This window comes from Chroicocephalus ridibundus, chromosome 1 (genome assembly GCF_963924245.1).
Source record: "Chroicocephalus ridibundus chromosome 1, bChrRid1.1, whole genome shotgun sequence".
NCBI classification, from domain to species: domain Eukaryota; kingdom Metazoa; phylum Chordata; class Aves; order Charadriiformes; family Laridae; genus Chroicocephalus; species Chroicocephalus ridibundus.
Window position 1 is genome coordinate 10,494,166 of NC_086284.1, and position 19,400 is coordinate 10,513,565.

General features: G+C 55.5%; 1 protein-coding gene across 1 annotated transcript in view; it reads left to right on the forward strand.

The window, feature by feature from the left end:
- The first annotated feature begins 1,045 nt into the window (after positions 1–1,045).
- The window catches only part of LOC134511992 (neuronal acetylcholine receptor subunit alpha-10-like), a 29,931-nt gene continuing 11,576 nt past the window's right edge, over positions 1,046–19,400 (forward strand). The window contains exon 1 of the mRNA XM_063326888.1: positions 1,046–1,087. Coding sequence (XP_063182958.1) covers positions 1,046–1,087 — 42 coding nt within the window. The remainder of the gene's footprint in view (positions 1,088–19,400) is intronic.

A 19,400-nucleotide genomic window follows, 5' to 3' on the forward strand; every position in this document is an offset into this window, starting at 1 on the left:
GAGAGCTCAGCAACAGCTAAAACCACCAGTGCGCTACCAACACTGTTTTCATCCCAAATCCAAAACACAGCGCTACACCACCTGCTCGCAAGGAAGTCATCCCCACCCCAGCCGAAAGCGTGACACCCCAGTGCCTTGGGAGGGAGCAACTGGGGCTGGGGGCAGACAGGGACATGGACGCAGATGCAGACGTGAACAAGGACAGGGACACGGACACAGGAGCAGGCAGGAGCAGCCTGGGGAAGAGCAGACACAAGAGGGAAGGCTTGCGGACAGAAAGGGAAGGGGGTGGAGGGTCAGCAAGGGATAGAAGGGGAGGTGCGGGCATCCCTGAGAAGACACACCTTTGAGTCGATCCCTTCCAGGCAAAATGCTTTCAGAGGCTCCACACATTTGCCTTCTGGGCCCACAGAAAAGTGTGGGAGCACAAGTCTGAGGCCTGCGCGCCCCAAAGGGAGAGAAGGAGATGTTCAGCAAAGGGACAGGAGGACTTGGGATTACCCCTTCACGGGTCTCACACCATCCCAAAACCTCCCATGAACTCAGCAGCGCCCCGAGCTGCTGCCACTGCTCACGGTGGTGATGACCAGCTCCAGCCTCCGTCCTCTTGGCACCCTCCCTGCAGGTATTGATGTGCGTGGAGGAGATCCCCCTGAGCCGCCTCTTCTCCAGGCTGAGCACTCCCAGCCCTGCCCAGACTGGGCACTTGAACTTCAGCAGCGGAGACCATTTCACTGTTTAGCTAGACCGAAGGCCAAAAAGTTAAAGGATGTGGCCTGTGCTTGTACCGTGATTCTTTTTCACTCGTTGGGCTGGTTTTGGTTGTTTTGTTGGGGTTTTTTTAGGCGTTTAGTAACTGGGAACTTTCTTATCCTTTCCGATTTTTCTGAACCTCACCCTTTGCAGGGAAATGTGCTTATGAGGAGAGGAGTCCGTGCGGCCTGTTTGCTTGCAGAGCTGTAGCCTGCGTCAGCCTGCACTCGTGGTTCTGCTCCCTTTTGGCAATACACAAACATCTAGAGCGGATGTAAATTAACTGGTGCCCATGTCACAGTCCTTTGGTATCACGGAGGATGTGCCACCAAAGGTGTGCGACAGCCTTGACCCGTGTCAATGAGCATCAGGTCTTTGCACGCCTGAGGGAAGCACACGGCCTGATGGTTGCTGACAGCGCTCTTGAGGTTCTGTTGCGCTGCAGAGCTTCCAATGAACAGGCGGGATCTGCAAAGCTTTCTAGAAATTGTCTTTGGATCTACTCTCGTACCGGGGATAATTTCCAATATGTCAAATAAGATCATGGCATGAGCTGAGGGTGCAGCATCTTCTAACGGTAACAGAAGTTGTCTATCTCTTAGGGTGGGGTGCAATGCACAAGGGCCCCCCCATCTCCACGGGAGAGTGGGCATTACTGTAGCATCTACTGTTGTCGTTACCCAAAACTGATTCTCTGCTCCTGTCAAGGGACAAAACTGATCTGCTGACAGTCACAGGGATAGAGAAAATACTGACTTTTTTATTGTTTCAGAAGAGGGGCACCCCAGGGGGTTCCTGGCCCCACACTTCCCACCCATTGGGGGAAATTTCTGAAGCAGACACGGCGTGGCCGGCAGCAGCGTCTCCACCAGTCCTTCAGGCGGTGGCAGAGCCGGGTGCAGCAGTGACACAGGCACCGTCCTAGCGGGCACAGCCCTGGGGACGCCTGGTCACACTCCCTATTCACAGGCTTGCCATGCTGCTGCCTCTCCTCCTCCAAGGTCTTGACAGTGTCCAAGAGCTCCAAGAAGAGCTCCCTCTCGTCCGTGGCCTTGGCTAGGGGGCTGCTGGGCGGCAGAAGAACATTCATGGGGCTCTGCGCCCTGTCCCTCCTCCCTTCTGCATACATGGGGGTGCTCCTGCCTGAGCCTGGGGGGCTGCTGGTGCTTGGCCCCATGGAGTTGTTCTCGCCTGGCCCCACGTTGCTGTTTCTCTACACTTCTGACAGGCTCCCCCTGCCGAGCTCCACAGGGCTGCTCCTTTCCTTCTCCTTCACACTTCTGTCTGGTCCTGTGTCCTTCTCCTTCTCCATGTCCCCATCCTCAGCCTTATCCGTGTTTGCATCCACTCACGGCCACTCCACTCCCAGGTGCTGGGGCTTCACTGTGGCCCCCAGCTGCTCCTGCACCACCATCCTGCCCAGGGGATGGAAGGGCTCCCCGGGGAATTTCTGGTCACAGGCTCCCACTGCCCCTTGCCAACGGGCCTGCAGCACCTTCAGCATCTCACAGCACTGCCTGGCCATCTCCTGGGTGGACTCAAAAGGGTGGAGGAGCCCCATGATCAGCTCCCCTTGGTCCGTGGCCATGGCTTGGGGGCTGCAGGGTGAAGGCTGTGTGTGCACAGGGCTCTGCACCCTGTCCCTGCTTTCCCTGGGGACCGGCTCTTGCTTAGTCCTTGTAGGCATTTCCAGTGGGGACTCCTGGCAGAGGGCTGGCCCTGGCTCCTGCACCCTCCCCTTGACAGCCCTGGGGGGATGGCACGGTCCTGAGCGGTCGAGTGCTGCCAGCTCCGCAATTGCACCAGGCCAGGGCTCTGGGAAGGAGTAGAGGGAGCTGAAGGAAGAGCAGCCTCTGTCTGTCATTGGGTTCATGGTGGCCAGTGGGGCCCATGGGGAGAGGGGCTTCCTGCTTGAGTCCTCCACACTCGCCCTGCAGAGGAGGAGAAAGAGACCCCGCTGCACCCCGGAGCCCAGCGGGACCCGCGGGCAGCACCCCTCCTTGGCCGGTGGGCAGGGCTGCCCAGCGCAGGCAGGGGCAGGGCACGGGGTGAGGGTCTGGGGCAGCATCTGGGGTCTCGCCCACACTCACCGCTTCTCCTGCTTCGAATGGGATTTCTCCACTTCTCCATCCACTGCCCGAGAAGCTGCAGAGGGAGGAGACAGAGTGAGCGGCCGGCAGCCCCCGGCACAGCCCCGGCTCAGGGCTGCCATGGGGTGTCGGCCGTTTGCAGGGTGCTCGGTGCTGGGGCCACTCACCGCTCTGCTTCTCTGGCCGGGCTCCTGTCTTGCTTGTCTGACGCTTCTTCTTATTCTTCTTCCACCACTTCTGCAAGGTCCCCAGGAGCTGGGTGAGACGGGAGCACCTCCCAGTCCCACACCACAGCCCCCCACGGCACCCCACACCACCCCATGCCATCCCTCGCCACCCCACGCCGCAGCACAGTGTGGTGCAACAGTCACCTACCTGAAGCCGCTTGCTCTGCAGCACAGATGAGAATACGCTGAGCCCCATCACGATCAGGATGAGAGGGCCCAGGGGAGACACGGCGTCGGAGCGCCCCATGGCACCGACTCCGGTGTGGCTGCGGTGCTCCCAGTCACCAGCACAGAACCGTGATGCGGCTCCCCAGTGTCCTCCTGGGTCCCCAGTGACGGGACCCGCAAGACTGCTGGGGTGTCAGAGGCCGAGGCTACAGTCTGCCCAGACAATGCCAGACTGCAGTGCCCAGCATCCGCTGACGGCTCCAGTGGGGACCGCGTCCCCCTTTTATAGTGTGGCAGGGGGGCACGTCCCCGCTTTGTGACATCATGGGGCAGTCAGAGCCGCCCTTTGTGACATCACAGGGCAGTCAGGGCCCCCCTTGGTGACATGCAGCAGGGGATGAGGAAGAGCAAGACAAGGAGGGCACTTGCCCCAGGCTGACAACAGGACTATTTCATAGCACGAACATCACATTCAGTACAAATTATAAAGTCTGCTGTGTAGTTCAACTCTCCCTTGATGGCGGCGGTGCAGAGAACTCCTTGCTGCGGTGCCGGAACCCTGAGCCCTTCCCTTCCTCGCAAAGCCACAGCGCTCACGGTGTCCCCCATTGGCTATCCCCTGCTGGGAGTGCACGGCTTCCTGCTGATGGAATGGGCTGGGTGTAGTCCTTGGGTATTTTATATCATTATCGGGATTGACACTGCTTCTTTAGCATTATTAGTGTAAATTCTTTAGTTTCATCCTAGTAAATCTATTTCTCTTTCAACCCTCCTGTTTTCTTGTTTTTCCCCCATTCCCCTTCCCGGGTGGGGAGGGGTCATCAGGTGAGAGAGTACTTGTCTAAAGGACAAGAAATTGTGGTGGGTTTCTCAAATCATAACAAGAAGGGAGGGAGAAGGAGAAGGAGAAAAGGAGAAGGAGAAGGGCCCCACCCCTTCCGGGCATGGTTTGGGTGGGAAGGGACCTTAAAGCCCACCCAGTGCCACCCCCTGCCCTGGGCAGGGACACCTCCCACCAGCCCAGCTTGCTCCAAGCCCCGGCCAACCTGGCCTTGAACCCCTCCAGGGATGGGGCAGCCACAGCTTCTCTGGGCAACCTGGGCCAGGGGCTCACCGCCCTCACAGCCAAGAATTTCTGCCCGAGATCTCAGCTCAGTCTCCCCTCTTGCAGTGGAAACCCCTTCCCCCTCGTCCCATGGCTCCCGTCCCTCATCCAGAGTCCCTCCCCAGCTTTCCTGGAGCCCCTTGAGGGACTGGAAGGGGCTCCAAGGTCTCCGTGGAGCTTTCTCTTCCCCAGGCTGAACTTTTCATGGACTCACAGAATTTCAGAGTTGGAAGGGACCTCTAGAGATCATCTATCCAACTCCCCTGCTAAAGCAGCATTGCCCACAGCACATTACTCAAGACTGCATCCAGGCACGTCTTGAAAGTCTCCAGAGAAGGAGACTCCACAACCTCCCTGGGCAGCCTCTTCCAGTGCGCTCTCACCCTCACCGTGAAGAAGTTTTTCCTCATGTTTGATCGGAACTTCCTATGTTCCACCTTGTGCCCGTTACCCCTCGTCCTCTTACTGGCAACCACTGAAAAGAGCCTGGCTCCATCCTCCTTCAGCCCACCCTTCAGATACTTGTAAACATTAAGAAGGTCCCCCCTCAGCCTTCTCTTCTCCGGGCTAAAGAGTCCCAGCTCTCTCAGCCTTTCCTCATAAGGGAGATGCTCTAATCCCTCAATCATCTTTGCTGCCCTACGCTCGACTCTCTCCAGAACTTCCCCGTCTCTCTTGATCCGGGGAGCCCAGAGCTGGACACAGTACTCCAGTTGTGGCCTCACCAGTGCAGAGCAGAGGGGGAGAATGACCTGCCTTGACCTGCTGGCCACGCTCTTCCCTGTGCAGCCCAGAATTCCGCTGGCCTTCTTGGCGACAAGGGCACATGGCTTGCTCATGGATAATTTACTGTCTACCAAGACCCCCAGATCCTTTTCTTCAGAGCTGCTTTCCAGCAGGTCCACCCCTAACCCATACTGCTGCCTGACACTCTTCCTCCCCAGCTGCAGGACCCTGCCCTTGTCCTTGTTGAACCTCATTAGGTTCTTCTCTGCCCAGCTCCCCAGCCTGTCTGGCTCACGCTGGATGGCAGCACGGCCCTCTGGGGTCTCAGCCACCCCCCCCAGTTTGGTATCAGCAGCGACCTTGCTGAGCATACACTCTCTCCCCTCGTCCAGGCTGTTGATGAATACTTTAAACAATACTGGTCCAAGTATTGACCCCTGCGGGACACCACTGGTTAGAGGCCTCCAACTCGACCCTGCTCCATTAATGACGACCCTCTGAGTCCTGTCACGCAGCCAGCTCTCCATCCACCTCACTGTCCCCTCGTCTAGTCCACACTTCCTCAGTCTCCTAAGGACGATGTTATGAGAGACAGTGTCAAAAGCCTTGCTCAAGTCAAGGTAGACGACATCACAGAACTGCAGAATGGTTCGGGTTGGAAGGGACCTTAAAGATCATCCAGTTCCAACCCCCCTGCCCTGGGCAGGGACACCTCCCACTAGACCAGGCCGCCCAAAGCCTCACCCAGCCTGGCCTCGAACACCTCCAGGGATGGGCCACTGACAACTTCCCTGGGCAACCTGTGCCAGTGCCTCACCACCCTCACAGTCAAGAATTTCTTCCTGAGAGCCAATCTAAATCTACCCTCCTTCAGTTTGAGACTTTATCCCCTTCTACGGTACGTGGAAGTTCTGATTGGGCAGGACCAGCTCAATTATTAGATCCCCTGGTGTTAACTAGCCAGGTGGCCTTTGCTAACTGTGTATCCCATTGTTTTAAGGTCCCACAGCGGCACGGGGCACAGGGTACGTTTCCAGCCATCCAGTGCTTGCTTCCACCACTGTGAGCACATGGTCCTTACCTTGGTGGGTTTGTGGCAGTGTGGTATCGTCAATCTGCCAGGCCTCCCCATATTGATATTTCAGCCATCGGCCTCCATACCACCGAGGCTTTCACCACCTGACTCGCTTGATTGCAGGGTGTGGAATAAATACTAAATTGGCTAAAAATACAAAAGTACAGCATTGTTCACACATGAAGGAAAAGTAGAAAATCAAGAGGCTTCTGAGGGAGAAAACAGCCGCAGCTGGCATGAAGGATACAACACCTGTGGTTCCCTGATAAGCTACATGAGGTACGGGACGGGATGCAATTATTCCGCGGCTTTACCTTAGGATGTATAGCAGATACGGGAATGGGATGATACCAGGAAACAGGTAAGCTGCCAATTAGCTGCCCGCTCGATGCTCAGAGCCAACATTTTGTCAAATTTTGATGAAATGCTGTCCTTTGTGTGAACTTTGCTCGTTAGAATGTCATTATAATACCAAAACACACCTCCACCCCGAAGGCTACCCGCCTCCAAGGTGCGAACGCTCCTTCTTGAGCCTGCGCCCTGAGCTTCTCGTAAACTAGACCTTTAACTGTGAAGCGAGAAAAATTTACACCACTCATGGTAAAAGTATGTACGACTAAAGTCACTCAAACTCCACCTCGAAGATAACAAATAGTAGAAAAACAGCCCGAGAGAGGGGGGATACCCAGGGAAGACACCATCGCAAAGAATTCCATCACTGGCTTCTGGGAGCAGGCGACGGGCTGAGCCTCTCTTCCCCCCCATAGGGACACCTTTGGGTAAGACTTAGATTATACCGAGGGCTTCCTCGGGAAACTCAGAAATTTCTCTAGAGACTCTCTTTTCTACATGTATAGCCAGGCTGTATCGTTAGAACTTTGTCCCGCGTTTTGTAGATGTAACAATACTTTCATTTGCACGTGCTTTGCAGACAGTGTATTTATCACCGGCTGCCCTAAGAACCTATCTATCTGTTGCTTAAATAAACTGCACTTTTTGAAGTAGCTTGTCCTTTTGGTTTCTCACCGAACGCGACCAAAGACTCGAGAGTGGCCGTGCTAGTTCATGAGCACGACTAGACGGAAGGTGCAGTCCACTATTACTGTGCCCAAATCGTAACACTTTAATACACATTAAACGCCATTGGGCTGATAGTGCTGAATTGGGCATCCCTCAGGATTTAAACCCAGCCGCACCTGGCCTCCCACCTCGGTGAGGAGTGTTAGAACACAAGGGGGTTCCTTTTCTGCCAAAACCGCTTTGCCCCTTTTCACGCGACACCCCCGACCCGCCCCCTGGGCCCCAGCCTGGCGGCCTCTGCAAGGGTCCCGAGGGCTGGGCTGCCTTTGGGGGGTTGCGCTGGTCTGGGGGGGCTGGGCAGGGTTGAGCTGGACGCCAGCGGTCCCAGCTCATTTTGGGGAGGGCTGTGCTGCTTTGGGGGGGGTTGGAGAGAGCTGAGCCGGTTTCCAGTGATCCCAGCTCATCTGGGGGAGGACTGGCTCATGTTAAGCTGGCCGGCCACCAGCACCCCCAGGTCCTTTTCTGCGGGGCAGCTTTCCAGCCACTCTTCCCCAAGCCCCTGGCGTTGCTTGGGGTTGTTGTGACCGAAATGCAGGACCCGGCCCTTGGCCTTATTAAACCTCATCCAATTGGCCTTGGCCCATCCCTCCAGCCTGTCCAGGGCCCTCTGTAGAGCCTTCCTTCCCTCAAGCAGATCGACACTCCCAGCTAGTTTGGTGTCATCTGCAAACTTACTGAGGGTGCATTATTGTTACACATAAGAATAGATGATCTGATAAAGATAGTAAACGCAATAATAGACGTTGTCTCTCTCTTCGGGTGGGGTGTAATGCACAAGGGGCAAGGGCCCCCCCATCTCCACAGGAGAGTCGGCATTACTGTAGCACATACTGCTGTCATTACACAAAACTGATTCTCTGCTCCTGTCAAGTGACAAAACTGATCTGCTGACACTCACAGGGATAGAGAAAATATTGACTTTTTTATTGGTTCAGAAGAGGGGCACCCCAGGGGGTTCCCGGCCCCACACCTCCCAGCCATTAGGGGAAATTTCTGAAGCAGATGCAGCGCGGCCGGCAGCCGGCTCTGGCCATGGGCTGTCTGGCCATGGCAGTCTGGCCATGGGCTCGCCGCGCTGCTGCCTCTCCCCCCACGACCTGACAATGCGCAAGAGGTCAAGTAGACCTCTTGCGTGGTCCTTGTTGGCAGTTCCAGTGGGGGGTCCTGGCACAGGGCTGGCCCTGGCTCCTCCACCCTCCCCTTGACAGCCCTGGGGGGATGGCGGGGTCCTGAGTGGTTGAGTGCTGCTAGTTTGGTGTCATCTGCAAACTCACTGAGGGTGCACTCAGTCCCCTCATCCAGATCATTGATAAAAGATTTTAAACAAAACTGGCCCCAAAACTGAGCCCTGAGGGACACCACTGGTGACCGGCCGCCAAGAGGATTTCACCCCACTAATCACAACTCTCTGGGCACGGCCATGTAGCCGGTTTTTTACCCAGCAAAGAGTACACTTGTCTATGCCGCGATTCGCCAGCTTCTCCAGGAGAACGCTCTGGGGGACGGTGTCAAAGGCCTTACCAAAGTCCAGAGAGACAACGTCCACAGCCTTCCCCGCATCCAGAAGGCGGCTCACATGGTCATGGTGATCTGACTGTGGGTGAGACAAGCCAATGAATCCATTTGTGTGATGTTAATTGCTATATAGCCCTGCCACTCTGTGTCATCATTATTAGAATTGCTAGATGCCATACCAATGGGACTCCAGTAAGAATCACCCAAAACAATGGCAGATGGACTTTGATGAACGTGAGTAAAGCGCAGCGGTGATGGGATCACACCTGACCTCAGCAACTGGCGCCCAGCAACTTCCTGAAGATTGACATCTTCAACCTGCGGAACCTGGGCAGGGTCCGCACCAGCTACACCAGCGGCGAGCTCTGGATACAGCATGCAGGAGTCCAGCACCACACACCATCTCCCCTGCCCTGAGAGACGGCTCTGACAGAGGGAGCCCAAAGCCATGGGTTAAATGAACTCAACCTCAACGGACATTGTCGAGGGATGGCCCAGAGACTAAGGGTCGGTCTCTTCTCTCAAGGAACAGGCGACAGGACAAGAGGAAACGGCCTCAAGTTGCACCAGGGGAGGTTTAGAATGGATATTAGGAAAAATGTTTTCACCAACAGGGTTGTCATTGGAAGAGGCTGCCCAGGGCAGTGGTGGAGTCACCGTCCCGGGAGGGATTTACAAGCCAGGCAGACGTGGTGCTGAGGGACGTGGGTTAGCGGTGGTTTTTGTCAGTGTTGGGTTGATGGTTGCACTTGATGATCTGAAAGGTCCCTTCCAACCTCGACCGTTCTATGATAGCTGTATGTCTATAGATGTGTGTATATATCAAAGACAGGGAAAAGCGGTGGTAATTCATTGGAAAGTGTAAGATCTGGGCATGACGTTGAAAGTATAGAACAAAGGGTGGATAACACCCGGTTCTGCCAGCAATAGGGTCAGTTTTCCCAAGGAGCTGTCACGGGACAGCGGTACTTCCCGGGTCCGGTCGGTGAGCAGTGGTACATTCATGGTGTTTTGTACATTCCTCTAACAGTGTTATTGTTGTGGTTTTCTGCTTTCCTTCGCTGTTCTGTTAAACTGCCTTGATCTCAACCCACAAGTTTTGCCTTTTTCTTCCCATTCTACCCCTCTCCCGTGGCAGGGGGGAAGCGAGCGAGCGGCCGCCTGTTTCTTTGTTGGTGGCTGAAGTTAAACCAGGACATCACCCCACGTCTCAGTTTCCCTCTTTGTAAATTGGAAACAGCGCGCTGGGCTTCATTGGTAAGGTGTTTGAAGCTCTACAATGAGAGGTGCTGAAGAAAGAGGGGGCCTTATTTTTCCTAGAGATGCCCGTAAGGGTGGAAAAGGGCTCGCTGCTTCCTTTGGTTCTGGCGAGGAAAAACAAAGCAAGGGTAAGAAGAAATGATGCTGGAGATGTAGGAGGCCCGTTCCCAAGTCCAACATTTTAACGCGTGGAGTGCAACCTTGTCCCTTGCCTCTGTCTTGCTGTAAAGGTCTCTCTCGTTCAGAGGCACTGCTGTCGAGATTCAAATCCCTTCCTAGAGCCCTCCAAAGGATGCATTCATTGCGTGCAGATGGCACTGGGTGTTCTTCTCGCTTCCTCTGGCTTATACCATTGGGTAGACGACAGCAAAATGATTAATCTCTGAGTCAATCAGGTATTTGAACCTCCTCTAACTAGCGTGCAAGAGCTGAGCAAGGCGTTCGACACGGTCTCCCACAGCATCCTCATAGGGAAGCTTAGGAGGTGTGGGTTAGATAAATGGACATAGATAAGGTGGACAGATAACTGGTTAAAAGACAGAGCTCAGAGGGTCGTGATTAGGGGCAAAGAGTCTAGTTGGAGGTCAGTGACGAGTGGTGTTCCCCAGGGGTCAGTACTGGGTCCAGTCCTCTTCAATATATTCATCAATGACCTGGACGAAGGGATAGAGTGCACCCTCAGCAAGTTTGCTGATGACACCAAGCTGGGTGGGGTGGCTGACACACCGGAAGGCTGTGCCGCCATACAGAGAGACCTGGACAGGTTGGAGATCTGGGCAGAGAGAAACCTTATGAAGTTCAACAAGGGCAAGTGTAGGGTGCTGCACCTGGGGAGGAACAACCCCATGCACCAGTACAGGTTGGGTGCTGACCTGCTGGAGAGCAGCTCTGTGGAAAGAGACCTGGGAGTCCTGGTGGACAACAGGATGACCATGAGTCAGCAATGTGCCCTTGTGGCCAAGAAGGCCAATGGCATCTTGGGGTGCATCAAGAGGAGCGTGGCCAGCAGGTCAAGGGAGGTCATCCTCCCCCTCTACTCTGCCTTGGTGAGACCGCACCTGGAGTACTGTGTCCAGTTCTGGGCTCCCCGGTTCAAGAGGGACAGGGAACTGCTGGAAAGGGTGCAGCGGAGGGCTACGAGGATGATTAGGGGACTGGAACACCTCTCTTATGAGGAAAGGCTGAGGGATTTGGGTCTCTTCAGTCTGGAAAAAAGACGTCTGAGGGGTGACCTTATCAACGCTTATAAATACTTAAAGGGTGGGTGTCAGGACGATGGGGCGAGGCTCTTTTCAGTGGTGCCCGGGGACAGGACAAGAGGCAATGGGCACAAACTGGAACATAGGAAGTTCCACCTAAACATGAGGAGGAACTTCTTTACCCTGAGGGTGGCAGAGCACTGGAACAGGCTGCCCAGAGAGGTGGTGGAGTCTCCATCTCTGGAGACATTCAAAACCCACCTGGACGTGTTCCTGTGTAACCTGTTCTAGGTGACCCTGCTCTGGCAGGGGGGTTGGACTAGATGATCTCCAGAGGTCCCTTCCAACCCTATGATTCTATGATTCTATGATTCTATGATTCTATGATTCTATGAACCCTACCATTCTGTGATTCTGTGGGCCTCTTCACTAGGCTCTTGTCGGGCTGTGTAAATCCCGACCTGTACGAATGAATGAGGGTCGTGTCTCTCAGATACACGGAGCACGCTCAGCCCATTAAATTTCATGACAACAAGAAGCCTCTGTGACTAATGAGGAACCCAGAGAAGCCAAATGCCTTGGCTTGGAGTAAAATCTTGAGGTGTGACTGTTTTCACTCCAAACTGACGGAAAACACCATCTCCTGCTGAAGAATCTCTGGGGAGAGCCAGGTTCCTTTTACCCCCAGAAGCGAGGCACCCCTGGGAGCTGCACACATCGGGGAGGATCCACTGAATTCAGCATCTGGCATGCAAAGCAGCATGACAGCATGGTGTACACCAGCCACAGTCGTGGTCTGGCCCAGTTCAACACAGCATCCCTAAAGAGTGAGATGTGCTTCCATCTTTTTGCAGTTTAGTGGGATTCAACTCCCCGGCCTCGACTTAAGCGTAGACGTAAGCGCCGGGGCTGGCAGGTGACTCAGAATCCCCAGCTTGAACTAGAGGAGACAGAGGGAAGCCCAGCCTAGGAAGGACTCGTGGAACTGCTGGGGCTTGTTGTTCAGCCTCTGCAGCATTCTGTACCTGGCTGAGGAGGTCGGAAAGCCCCGTTTCTGCGAGTGGTTCTCAGGCTCGTTACAATGCTAAAACGTAATCTAGGGAAGGTAGTTATGTTAGCATTTCCGTAAGCGACCTTTCTCTGGGCCTGGGGACCTCACCTTTCTCTGGCTATTGGAGAGAGGAAGGGAATGGGAGTTTTGAAGCACAAAGTCTTACCTTTAGAGTAGCCAAACTGCATTTCCTTTCTGCCCGGTTTTGGAGCAGCCCCTCCACGGGGGTGACACTTAGAAAGGCCCACACTTCCAGAAAGAACAGCCTGTGGCATGACAAGGTGAGCTGTAGCAGCTCATCGTCCAGCAGCTCACGGTCATTGTTCCACTGAAGTGTTAATTCCTTCAAAAAAGAACAAATGTTGTTAGTGCTGCTCAACAGAACTGGTGAGCGCAGTAACTAGAATTCAATAAACAAGTTTCCCAATACTACCAACAGAAGGGACTGGCAGCAGATCAATTTTGTCCCTTGACAGGAGCAGAGAATCAGTTTTGGGTAACGACAACGGTAGACGCTACGGTAATCCCAACTCTCCCGTGGAGATGGGGGGGCCCTTACGCATTGCACCCCACCCTAAGAGATAGACAACTTCTGTTACCATTAGAAGATGCTGCACCCTCAGCTCATGCCATGATCTTATTTGACATATTGGAAATTATCCCCGGTACGAGAGTAGATCCAAAGACAATTTCTAGAAAGCTTTGCAGATCCCGGCTGTTCATTGGAAGCTCTGCAGCGCAACAGAACCTAAAGAGCGCTGTCAGCAACCATCAGGCCGTGTGCTTCCCTCAGGCGTGCAAAGACCTGATGCTCCTTGACGCGGGTCAAGGCTGTCGCACACCTTTGGTGGCACATCCTGCGTGACACCACAGGGCTCTGACATGGCCACCAGTTAATTTACATCCGCTCTAGACGTTTGTGTGTTGCCAAAAGGGAGCAGAACCACGAGTGCAGGCCGATGCAGGCTACAGCGCCACAAGCAAACAGGGTGTACAGACTCTTCTCCTCATACGCAGATTTCCCTGCAAAAGGGTGGGGTTCAGAAACATCGGAAAGGATAAGCAAGTTACCAGTTACTAAACGTGAACATGTCTAACTAGAAGAAGCCTAAAGCGGTTTCACCAAACTGAGGTTTTCCTGCCTGAAAAACTCTTTTTGCTCACAGCTGACATCCCAGCACCAGTATTTTGGGTGTTTTAGCTTTTTATGAGGGCAACCTGACATCAGCCTGACAGTGAAGACTGGCATAACGGGAACACCGCAGTGGCTCGCTTATGAAAATGACCCTCTGGCCATAACACTGAAGTGGTCAGGAATTCCTCCTGCTGAGCGCTGCTATGCAGAAGGCCTGGAGGATCACTTTGCTTAGCTTTGTGATACCGCGGTGAGATGTCACTCTGGGTTCCCGTACCTGCAGAACAGGCCAGGAGGCTGGGAGGAGGTTGATGAGGGTGCGTCTCATTCTCCAGCCTGGGTCTCTGAAACTGTAGCTCCGCAGACTCTTATGCTGCTGACTGGCATCTCCGCTAGCAGGATCCTGGCTAGGTGATCGTGCTTCGTGACTCTTTCAAAGAAGAGGTTCACGCACAGTTTTGGGGCTCTCTTGGCCAAGTTGGCCCATGACATTCCCCTGACCACTTGCCCATGAGGGTCATGGATATGACATTGGATATTCAAGGTGCACAGGGAACGAGCGCTGTGCTCCCGCAGGGAGTGCGAGTCAGCCCACCAAGTTTCCGTGACGGCAACTACGTCATAGGTGTCCTGCTGCACAATGATTGGACTCCATGATCTCAAATGTCGTTTCCAACCATGAAGATTCTACGATTCTATGATCTCCATGGGAGAGTTGGGATTACTGTAGCATATACTGTTGTCCTTACACAAAACTGATTCTCTGCTCCTGTCAAGGGACAAAACTGATCTGCTGACAGTCACAGGGATAGAGAAAATATTGACTTTTTTATTGGTTCAGAAGAGGGGCATTCTAGGGGTTTCCTGGCCCCACCCTTCCCACCCATTGCGGGAAATTGCTGAAGCAACGCGGCGCGTCCGGCAGCAGCGTCTCCAGCAGTCCTTCAGGCGGTGCCAGAGCCGGGTGCAGCACTGACACAGGCACCGTCCTAGCGGGCACAGCCCTGGGGACGTCTGGTCACACTCCCTGTCCACGACCTCGTTGCGCTGCTGCCTCTCCTCCTCCAAGATCTTGACAGTGTCCAAGAGCTCCAAGTAGAGCAACTTGTCGTCCGTGGCCTTGGCTGGGGGGCTGCTGGGCAGCGGAAGCACATTCACGGGGCTCTGCGCCCTGTCCCTCCTCCCTTCCGCATCCATGGGGGTGCTCCTGCCTGAGCCTGGGGGGCTGCTGGTGCTTGGCCCCATGGAGTTGTTCTCACACGGCCCCGTCTTGCTGTTTCTCTTCACTTCCGCCAGGCTCCCCCTGCCGAGCTCCACAGGGCTGCTCCTTTCCTTCTCCTTTACATTTCTCTCTGGTCCTGTGTCCTTCTCCTTGACCATGTCCCCATCCTCAGCCTTATCCGTGTTTGCATCCACCCACGGCCGCTCCGCTCCCAGGTGATGGGGCTTCACTGTGGACCCCAGCTGCTCCTGCGCCTCCATCCTGCCCAGGGGATGGAAGGGCTCCCCGGGGAGGTTCTGGTCACAGGCTCCCGCTGCCCCTTGCCAACGGGCCTGCAGCACCTTCAGCATCTCACAGCACTGCCTGGCCATCTCCTGGGTGCACTCGAAACAGCGGAGGAGCTCCATGACGAGCTCCCCTTGGTCCGAGGCCATGGCTGGGGGGCTGCAGGGTGAAGGCTGCGTGTGCACAGGGCTCTGCGCCCTGTCCCTGCTTTCCCTGGGGACCGGCTCTTGCTTGGTCCTTGTAGGCAGTTCCTGTGGGGACTCCTGGCAGAGGGCTGGCCCTGGCTCCTGCACCCTCCCGTTGACAGCCCTTGGGGGATGGCGGAGTCCTGAGCGGTCGAGTGCTGCCAGCTCCACCATCGCACCAGGCCGGGGCTCCGGGAAGGAGTAGAGGGAGTTGAGGGAAGAGGAGCCTCTGTGAGTCACAGAGTCCATGGTGGCCAGCGGGGCCCGTGGGGAGCGATGCTTCCTCTTCAAGGCCTCCGCACTCGCCCTGCAGAGGAGGAGAAAGAGACCCCGCTGCACCCCAGACCCCAGCGGGACCCACGGGTAGTACCCCCCTTGGCTGGCCCTCAGGGCTGCCCAGCGCAGGCAGGGGCAGGGCACAGGGTGAGGGTCTGGGGCAGCATCTGGGGTCTCGCCCACACTCACCGCTTCTCCTGCTTCGAATGGGATTTCTCCACTTCTCCATCCACTGCCCGAGAAGCTGCAGAGGGAGGAGACAGATTGAGCGGCTGGCAGCCCCCGGCACAGCCCCGGCTCAGGGCTGCCCTGGGGTGTCAGCCGATTGCAGGGTGCTCCATGCTGGGGCCACTCACCGCTCTGCTTCTCTGGCCGGGCTCCTGTCTTGCTTGTCTGACGCTTCTCCTTACTCTTCTTCTTCCACCACTTCTGCAAGGTCCCCAGGAGCTGGGTGAGACGGGAGCACTTCCCAGTCCCACACCACAGCCCCCCACGGCACCCCACACCACCCCACGCCATCCCTCGCCACCCCACGCTGCAGCACAGTGTGGTGCAACAGTCACCTACCTGAAGCCGCTTGCTCTGCAGCACAGCTGAGAACACGCTGAGTCCCATCACAATCAGGAGGAGAGGGCCCAGGGGAGACACGGCGTCAGAGCGCCCCATGGCACTGACTCCGGTGTGGCTGCGGTGCTCCGAGTCACCAGCACAGAACCGCGATGCGGCTCCCCAGTGTCCTCCTGGGTCCCCAGTGACGGGACCCGCAAGACTGCTGGGGTGTCAGAGGCCGAGGCTGCAGTCTGCCCAGACAATGCCAGACTGCGGTGCCCAGCATCCGCTGACGGCTCCAGTGGGGACCGCGTCCCCCTTTTATAGTGTGGCAGGGGGGCACGTCCCCCCTTTGTGACATCATGGGGCAGTCAGAGCCGCCCTTTGTGACATCACAGGCAGTCAGAGCCCCCCTTGGTGACATGCAGCAGGGGATGAGGAAGAGCAAGACAAGGAGGGCACTTGCCCCAGGCTGCCAACAGGACTATTTCATAGCACGAACATCACATTCAGTACAAATTATAAAGTCTGCTGTGTAGTTCGACTCTCCCTTGATGGCGGCGGTGCAGAGAACTCCTTGCTGCGGTGCCGGAGCCCTGAGCCCTTCCCTTCCTCCCATAGCCGCAGCGCTCACGGTGTCCCCCATTGGCTGTCCCCTGCTGGGGGTGCACGGCTTCCTGCTGATGGAATGGGCTGGGTGTAGTCCTTGGGTATTTTATATTGATATCGGGATTGACGCTGCTTCTTTAGCATTATTAGTGTAAATTCTTTAATTTTATCCTAGTAAATCTATTTCTATTGCAACCCTCATGTTTCCTTGTTTTTCCCCAATTCCTCTTCCCCGGTGGGGAGGGGTCATCGGGCGACAGAGTAGTTGTCTAAAGGACAAGAAATTGTGGTGGGTTTCTCAAATCATAACAAGAAGGGAGGGAGAAGGAGAAGGGCCCCACCCCTTCAGGGAATGGTTTGGGTGGGAAGCGACCTTAAAGCCCACCCAGTGCCACCCCCTGCCCTGGGCAGGGACACCTCCCACCAGCCCAGCTTGCTCCAAGCCCCGTCCAACCTGGCCTTGAACCCCTCCAGGGATGGGGCAGCCACAGCTTCTCTGGGCAACCTGGGCCAGGGGCTCACCGCCCTCACAGCCAAGAATTTCTGCCCAAGATCTTAGCTCAATCTCCCCTCTTGCAGTGGAAACCCCTTCCCCCTCGTCCCATGGCTCCCCTCCCTCATCCAGAGTCCCTCCACAGCTTTCCTGGAGCCCCCTGACGGACTGGAAGGGGCTGGAAGGTCTCCGCGGAGCCTTCTCTTCTCCAGGCTGAACTTTTATAGATATTATTTAGTATTCCTGCTGAAAAATGAGAACCCCTGTCTGATCCTCTGGTTTCATTTCAGTCAGTATCTGGGAATGATTTCCCACAAAAGTGCTTTGACCATTCCTGGGGGATCAGCTTTCCTGGTAGGAAAAGCTTCTACTCCTCCTGAGGGTTGATCCATGATTACCAGCAGGTGCTTAACGCCTTCCACAGGAGGCACGTCAGCCTAACCCATCTGCAGCCTTTGGAATGGGAAGTATGACCATGGTTGCCCTCCAGCCTCCTGCTTGGGTTTTGCACCGGAAAACTTCCAACATGTGGGCCAAGAACTCACAATCCCCTTTACTGCCACATGTCTTCCGGGGGCTGTCCACATTTTCTCAATCTGATTAAAAATTGTCATCCCTCCATGTGTTTTATCACAAAACTGCCTAGCCAAAGCCATTGAGTATTTTCTTGGTAAGACGGGGCTTCCCCCAGTAGTCCAAATTCCAGTTTCATCTTTCGTGGAGGAGGGAGGGATCCCGAGTGCAGGGCCCCATTCCATTTTTACAGAGCAAGGCAGCGTTACATCTGTCCCTGTCGTCTGACCGATGGAAGACACGTCTCAGACAGACATCAGGTAGGTGAGCCCAGCGATTCTGCTCAGCTTCGCTGTCGTCTTCCATTGAGAAGACAGTTTTTCACTTCTCTTCTGGGTGTTGAGCCAAACCTAGAGGAAGACTCTCTCCAGCAGGCTCCTGAAAAGACCAAAGCCTGCCCTCCGGAAGTCCATGGTGGCAGTTCTGCTGACGCCCTTCCTTGCTTCTCTAAGAATCAAAAACTCTGTCATTTCATGGTCACTGTGCCCAAGACGGCCTCCAACATCACATCCCCCACAAGTCCTTCTCTGTTCACACACAGCAGGTCCAGCAGGGCTCCTTCCCTAGTGCGTTCCCTCACCAGCTGTGTCAGGAATTTATCCCCACACATCCCAGAAACCTCCAAGACTCTTCCCTCTCAGCTCTATTGTGTTCCCAGCTGATACCTGGTAGGTTGAAGTCTCCCACCAGGGCAAGGGCCAGTGATCGTGAGATTTCTCCCACCTGCTTACAGAATATTTCACCTGCCTCTCCGTCCTGGTTGGGCAGTCTATAACAGACCGTCATATCAGCCTTCTTGGCCCTCCCCCTCATTCTTACCCAGAAACACTCAACCCCAGTGTTTACCATCATTAAGGTCTCAATGTTCACAACACTCCCCAACATACAGGGCCACCCCACCTCCTCTCCTTCCTTGCCTGTCCCTTCTGAAGGGTTTGTAGCCATCTAATGCAGCACTCCAGTCGTGCGAGTCAGCCCACCATGTTTCCGTACAGCGACTACGTCATAGCTGTCCTGCTGCACAATGGCTTCCAGCTCCTCCTCTTTCTTGCCCATGCTGCAGGCATGAGTGTGGAAGCACTTCAGCTGGCCTGCTGATCCTGACACCTTTTTGCTGGAAGAAGGCTTCACTCCTACCTGACCATTCCCAGGCGCAGCCGTAGCTTCTAACCCATCAACGACCCTTGTGTCTCTGCTGCCAGATTCATCCCTTTCCCCCTTCAAATCTACTTGAAAGCCCCTTTGAGGAGCCCTGCCAACTCCTGTGCAAGGATCCTTTTCCCCTTTTGAGGCAGGTGTATCCCATCGGTCTCCAACAGGCCTGCTGTCCTGTAAACCATGCTGTGATCAAAAACCCCAAAGTCCTGCCGCTGACACCAGGCTCGCAGCCAGGTATTGATCTGCGGGCTCTTCCTGTTGCTTTCCTCATCCTTCCCTGTGCCTGCAACGACAGAGGAGAGCACGACTTGCGCTCCTGAGCCCTTTCCTAGTCATCCCAAGGCCCAGAAGTCTCTCTTGATCTCCCTTGGGATTCTCGGTAACAGATCATCTCTGCCTGTCTGAAAAATGAGGAGTGGTTAATAATCGGAGGGGGGGGAACACCGCCGCGTCCTGTGAGGGAACCCCCGAGCGCCGCCATCGGCCGCCACTGTGGGCCGGGCCGGGGTCGGGGCCGGGGCCGGGGCCGGGGCCTGCGGCGGGGCTGCGCCCGGCTGTGGGGCGGCTGAGGGCCCGGCGCCGTGGCCTGTGCTCCAGAGCCCTCAGCAGCTCCCTTGCCCTTCTCTGGACACACAGAATGGTGGGAGAAATAAGTTCCGGTCCGAA